General features: G+C 34.4%; 1 protein-coding gene and 1 pseudogene across 1 annotated transcript; one reads left to right on the top strand and one right to left on the bottom strand.

Moving 5' to 3' along the window:
• Window positions 1-250: 250 nt before the first annotated feature.
• Window positions 251-1,984, top strand: LOC146933455 (alkane hydroxylase MAH1 pseudogene; annotated as a pseudogene).
• Window positions 1,985-3,000: 1,016 nt separating this feature from the next.
• LOC146933456 (uncharacterized) lies at window positions 3,001-6,584 on the bottom strand. The gene is made up of 2 exons (XM_085705235.1): window positions 6,112-6,584; window positions 3,001-3,361 (listed from the first exon to the last, which is right to left on the bottom strand). Coding segments are annotated over exons 1-2 (321 nt in total). The 5' UTR covers window positions 6,431-6,584; the 3' UTR covers window positions 3,001-3,359.
• Window positions 6,585-7,359: the final 775 nt, after the last annotated feature.

The raw sequence follows: 7,359 nt of genomic DNA on the forward strand, positions 1-7,359 counted from the left end.
GTGTTAATATAGAGAAATTCTACTATAGGCACAAACATAAATGAATAGTGTTTGAACACACATATATCAAAGTTTTTCTTTAATAATAAAAATGAAATTGATAATATAATGATTTATTATTTTGAAAAAAATATTTTTATATGTGTGTGACTAAACACTTACGACCAAGGAAGAATGTCTCGTTAATGTATTATCAATGGTAGGTGGAAGTAGATGCTATATAAATAACTTTGTAGCTTTGTGCTAACAACACCATTGACAACTACTATCATTGAAAGAATATATCATATCATATCACACTAAATTCTATAGCCTCGAGAATGAATCTCATCATATGAAAAACATATTAATATTAATATAAATCACTTATATAACATACTAACATAGGGCAACGTATTAGTATTAATGGACGTGTTTGTCATGGGAAATATCCTTTTGGCAGTGCTTCTTTTCGTTGCAATCCATTATTGGAGGCTAAACAGAAACACACCCATCACAAAATGGCCTTTCATGGGAATGCTACCTGGTTTCTTACGTAACGTGTCCAATTTCCATGATTACACAAACTCACTTTTAAAACAAAATGGAGGAACTTTCATTTTTGAAGGAGCATGGTTAACAAACATGAATATTGTTTTCACCAGTGACTCCATGAACGTGCAACATATCACAAGTACAAATTTTGAAAACTATGGGAAAGGAAATGAATTCACAGAGATATTTGAAGTCCTTGGAGATGGAATTTTCAGGTCCGATTCTCACATTTGGAAGTACAATAGAACACTACTTCATTCCATTTTCAAGCAGGAAAGTTTTAAGGTATTTCTTCACAAAACCATTGAGCAAAAAATTTCTAGTTGTCTTCTTATGTTTCTTGATCATGCTTGTAAAAAAGGAATGCAAGTTGACTTGCAAGATGTTTTTCAAAGGTTAACGTTTGACAACATATGTTGTGTAGTTTTAGGGTTTGATCCTGTTTGTCTTTCTATTGATCTCCCTGACATTTCATGTGAGAAAGCCTTTACTCAAGCAGAAAACACATTGTTCTATAGACATGTAAGGCCAAGATTTTTTTGGAAGCTGCAAAAATGGCTTCAAGTTGGTGAAGAGAAAAGGTTTACAGAGAATATTAAAATTGTTGATCAAATGGTTGTATTCAGAAATCAAATCCAAAAGAGAAACGCAAGGACAAAAAAACATTGACTTGCTAAATACCCTTATGTTTCAAGTAGGAGATGGACAAAATCTCATAGATGACAAGTTTTTGAGAGATACGGCAATTAATCTACTTGCTGCTGGAAGAGATACTATTAGTTCTGCCCTAACTTGGTTTTTCTGGTTGGTGGCAACACACCCTTTTGTTGAAGCCAAGATTCTTGAAGAGGTGAAAGAAAATTTATCATCAAGAGAAGATAAGAATTGGAAAGATTTAGGAATGGAAGGGCTTAGCAAGTTAGTTTATCTACATGGAGCTATATGTGAAGCTTTAAGGCTATATCCACCAGTACCTTTTGAGCATAAATCTAACTTGAAATCTGATGTGCTTCCTAGTGGTCATATGATTAAGTCAAATACTATGATACTGTATTCTCTATACTCAATTGGAAGGGTAGAGGAAATATGGGGAGAAGATTGCTTGGAATTTAAACCAGAGAGGTGGATTTCTAAGAAAGGAGGTACAATTCATGTACCCTCTTACAAGTTCATTGCTTTTAACGCTGGACCAAGGAGTTGTTTGGGTAAGGATATAAGCTTCATTGAGTTGAAAATGGTTGCTATAGCAATATTGTTGAACTATCAAATTCAAGTGGTGGAAGGCCATCCCATAATCCCAAGTCTTTCTGTCGTCCTACATATGAAGCATGGCTTGAAGGTTAATGTCCAAAAAAGAAGCTTTTGATGATCAAGCCATATATATTTTGAAAATAACTGAACTATGTTCGGCAGCTATATGTAATGTTTATTTGTATTTATATTTTGAAAATAACTGAACTATATGTTCGGATGCTATTTGTCATGTTTATTTATATTTGAATGATCACATATACACTATGTTTGGTCATTTTCTTTTTCGAATTCGAGAGTTTATATATAGAATAATGTTTGATACCTCATTGCATTGGGTGTAAATATCTTGAGAGAGAAAGAGACAAGATAGTATGATATCATAAATGTGATAAGTAGAGTCAGATAGAAATAAAATATGTTGTCGAATGAATATATGAAATTTAAGAGTGTCCAAATATAGTTGAGGAATAAATGAGACAAAAAACCTACAATTCACCCTTTGGCATGTGATAAGGGTTACTTGTGTAGTTGTGTTACAGAGAGTCTAGGGGATCATCTAAATTGAGCTCAGATCAACCATACAAGTGAGAGAAACACCACACGTTAGGCCAAAACCTTTTTGGATGAAGATGTGATGTCTAAACTCACTTGTGTGGTTGCTCTTAATCCAATGTGTTGATCCAACCCAGTGAGGCTCACCTCATAGCCCAACAATAGTATTAGAGCCCGGTTGGATTTGATGGGGGAGTACGATACCTGGTGTTAGACCACGAATCCAGAGTCTTACACTTGAGGAAAAATGTTGTGATATGTCAAGTGAGTTTAAAGTCTCGCATGGAATAAATTTAAGTTGTTGTCGAGGGTTTTAGATTTATTGTTGCCTATGATTATTTATTTAGTTGAAGAAAATTGCATAACTAAGTATATGATATTGCTATGTTATAGTCGCTTAATCTAAGAGGAATACCTAACATCCTAATTTTGAATTTTGTTACCCCTTATTATTCTTTAATTTCATGGCAAAAATTAGGATTTGAGAAATGGAGAGATCCATTTGAAAAGAAAAAGACAGATTTGTAAAGGAAAAAATATATTAATGTACTGTATACTTGTAATGCATAACTATCTCCAAACATAACTCTATTTCTTTTTAGAAATAGAAAGGATTTCATCTCGCAAAATGTTGCGCGGTATTGTGTAAAATAAAATAAATAAAGAAAAAAAAGGTCAAACTTTCATAAATATGTGATGAAATGGAAGTACTATACAAAGTTTCTGAATAAAAGTAATTTATATCACCGCTCAGCACATAGTAATTTATTGACAGACTCACAAATTGCTCTTTACAAGGATATAAAATTGATCACCTACAAGAATCACAAGAATCAGAGAGTAAAAGATGCTTTTATACAATGGAGGCAGTTTAAAAACACAACAAAGTTCTCAATGTCATCCATTAGAAAGAAGATATTGGATAGAATGAAAAATCAGATAATGCAACTGGGGATCACTTGTGCTGTGTCCATCATCCAAATGTCACATCACTTCATGAGGATAATTAGCAGGCAAATTCCTATCAAAAGGGCATAAAGCTCAGTCAGTAGAGACATAATTAAGAGTCTAACCACACCTCACAGCCAAACATAATGAATCATTGTTAGAACATCACCCCTGGTTCAAAAGAAAACATGCGAAAAATGCAAACAAATAACACACGAGATTTGATATCAGAGTTCGACTAATTGTGTCTACCTCTCTGACAGCAAAGCGGCTGCATTACCTTTCCTATTATTCAAGCTTAGGTTTGCAGACTACAACTTGAATTTAAATAATATGGTCCGGTTTGCAAGATTATTGTTGTGCACTTATGTAAACTATGAGTCATACCCAACATTCATGTCATGATGGCCGATTTCTTTATTCTCTCATAATTTGCACAAGTGCCGAGCAATAAAAGACTATGTTTGCATGCGTGGATAATAACAGATAAGAATATTAGCCTTCAAATTATGACTCACATTTAGTTACAAAAACTAAGAATGCATACAGAAAAGGCTACTCACAGATAAGAACAGATTGGAAAAGTACAGTAATCGAACCACTCACACACACAAATGAGGTAGTTGAAGCAAATCAAACGATGAGGATATCACCCACCCATAGGTACTCAAACCACCAACCAGAATCTCTATCTCAACCATTTTGAAGCCATGGGGAAATCAAGAGGGGTCAGATTTAAGGGATTGAGAAGGGGGGTGGGGTGTAGGGGTTGGGTGGCTCAACTGGTTTGAGCTAAGGGTTAAGTAGATGGGGATCCTGGGTTCAAAACCGGACAAAGGAATAAATATTAATCTAACAACTAACTACAAACAAGTGCCATTCAAAAAAAAAAGATTTAAGGGATTGAAATGTCAGAGGAGGCATGTATTATGACTTGAAGAAGTCTTCCCAGCAATGCCACACTCAAGGCTACACATCACAATTCAACATGACTTCTACGGATCATGTTTTTAGTTGTGATCAGGATCAGTGTATGCTAAAACTCAGCGGAATTGTCCAATCCCATGATTATACTCATAATTTTGACTATCTTCTACTACATCATAATATCAAAATCAAAGCTCAAAAGAGTTTTCCAGATCACAGCATCCCACTAAAGCCTATTCTTCAGAAACTAGAAATTCAAATCTTACAGAGGATAGGTTCACACCAGACAAAGATACGACATATATAACATCAACAAGAAGACAATGCTCAAGTCTTTTCCAATTTATTAGGTTCCACACCTATCTGTGATAACAAGGTTTATTTCCTACAGAGACACCCTTATTATCTACAGACACTCTGTGAAAACTACTGTTTTGGGGTTGGAATGATGGCAACCGACAAACAGGCAGCTAAGAGGGAATCAAAATTAAGGCGGAATTTCCAACAATTACCAATGGAAATATTAAAGAAAAAGTTGGAATGGCACCTGTTCACAAAAAAAGAAGAAGGTAGAATTACACCTAAGAGAGTTTAAACATATGAGGGTAAAACCAATATAAGCCCCATCTAGAAGAGTTGATTAGGAGGAGGAGGATAGTACAATATAGTTCAAGGCAGACTAAGAAAGACTCTAATTCTAGCAGGTTTACACTAAAAAGAACTTATGCATCAATTTGGGAGGGCAGATTAAAACTTTAAAATAGGAGCCGGGTCTTCACCTACAAAAGAGTGTAAAGTTTACTGGGCAACAACCATCCATCCCAAATGATAGCAAATCCCAAAATATAAGAAAGCAATTCTTAAGTAATTTAACTTGAATGAACAATTTGTAAATAAGAAGCAACTTAGATGGATGAAAGAAGAAACATTGACTCAAAAGAAAACGATAAATGGATCAAGTGAGACAGGAGAGGGTAAGAGAAAATCTACTTGGATATAAGAAATGGAATCTGTCCTTTCAAGCCAATATAGTACGTTGAGCTAAAATAATAGTTTTCCCAGAGATCCACTACAACCAAAATCTTTTCACATTAGGTGAGGTTAGCTAAGGGATACGGTCTGGAAAGTGTACAACCAAAACTTAATTAGGGTTTTGTTCGTGGAAACGGTAGACAGTGAGAATATTATGTAAGTAGGTCTTTTCCTCTTTTTGCTTCATTGAATAAGAATCTGTTTCTTTTCTCTTAAGTTTTGTTTACAACTTAGTTTCTATGAATCTTTACCTATAGGCTATCATTTTTATATTTTGTTTGCAAGAAAAGTTTCATACTTTCCTTCAATTAATATAATATCAAAGGCACAAGTTCTACAGAGAGATAAGATTTACAAATTCATGCACATCTAACAATGGCATTTTAACACCTAAATAGAACTCACACAATAACACCATCTCATCCTATACATACATTATTCATTAATCATTACATCCCATCTAACCAAGTAGACCAATCCCGATTTGAACTTCCAAAAAACCAAAATGGATCAAAACCTAGCACCTGCTAATACAATGATTCAGCTACCTATAGGCTATAGGCTATAATTGTTGGAATATTTTCCGTTAGAAAGTTCATCAGACAAGATTATACAACTAACCAAGTCCATCAGATCAGATTGTACAATTACAGTTTCAAAATGTCACAACCAAGTTCATCAAACAATACTATACACTCAAAGTTTCAAATCTAATCAATTCACTCATAGACCCAATAAACATTAAGCAACAACAAAGTCATCAACATGATCACAAAAGCAAAACAACCCAGTCAATTAATGTAAAAATAAAAACTTTAACTGAAATACAAAAAACCCATTAAAAAAAGATGAAGAAAAACTTACAATCAGAATGAGAATGATAATAATAATCATGTTCAAGATGAAGAGTAGAAGTTGAAGAACCAGAAGCAGAAGCATCATCAGAATCAGAATCAAACTCAGAATCAGAAAGAAGATAAGAAGAGTAAAAGGAATAAGGTTGAGGAAGACAGAAGAAAGAACAAAGACAAAGAGTAAGACGACCAAGTTGATGAAGAGGGAAACAAAAAAGAAGATCCAAAAGCTGATCACTGTTTATTGGATCATGAATGCACGACAACCATTGCCACGTTTGTGCAGACACACGTGCAACTCGAACAACAACCTGAGTGTTCAACACCATTTTCTTGTCTGTCTTGTGGTTTTGATTTTGTCACATGAATTTTGTTGTTTGTGAATTCATTTCATTTCTCATCGCCTTCTGCTACCTACTTCACCTCACCTAGATAATTTGATTTCTACACTCATTCTCAAGGAGTCAAGGTTCAGCGTTTATGTTCTGTTTTTTCAACGGTCAAGGTTTAGACTTTTTTCTTCTATAAATTTTATCTAAAAAATACAAGGCAAATATGAAATTCATAACTACATAATTTTGTCTAAAAAAATTATCCTCTGTCTCATATTAAGGAAAAAAAATCACAAATAAGTTTTATAGAAAGATGTAAAAACAATTTTCATTGGTTGTTGATAGAGCTGTCAAAATGGGCCGGACCGTACGGGCCGACCCGAAAGCCCGAATAAAATGCAATTATTCAGCCCGAATTTTTTCAGGGCTTTTTAGTCCGGCCCGAAAAAGCCCGCAGCCCATTAGGGCTTCGGGCGGCCCGCAAGCCCGCCAAAAAATACAATTTTTTTTTGTCTTTGTGTGTGTGTATGAAAATACAATTTTTATCCATACATATTTTAACAAAAATTGTAATGATGTGATCACATTAGTATGAACTTCCCTACATCAACTTAAGATACCCAAATCAACAAATAAAAGTTTTAACCAATGCACTGCTGCATTAATGTAAGTTATACACAAATTCAGCAAGTACAAACAAAAACAATCTGTGAATGAAAATAGTACTATTGCATTCAAAAAGGTTTTAGAACACCGGTCATGTATTTCAGTACTTTTTTGTTTATTGTTTCCTATGCTTTGCGATGCTATTTATTTTAATAAAATTATTTTTTGATTTTTGAAAGGAAAAAAAAAAATACGGGCCAGGGCCGGCCCGTTAGCCTGGGAGCCCGTGCAGGGCCGGGCTCGGGCCCCAATTTTCCAGC

The sequence above is a fragment of the Medicago sativa genome, chromosome 4 (assembly GCF_051527215.1).
Source record: "Medicago sativa cultivar Bolivia chromosome 4, Bolivia_mono, whole genome shotgun sequence".
Classification (NCBI taxonomy): domain Eukaryota; kingdom Viridiplantae; phylum Streptophyta; class Magnoliopsida; order Fabales; family Fabaceae; genus Medicago; species Medicago sativa.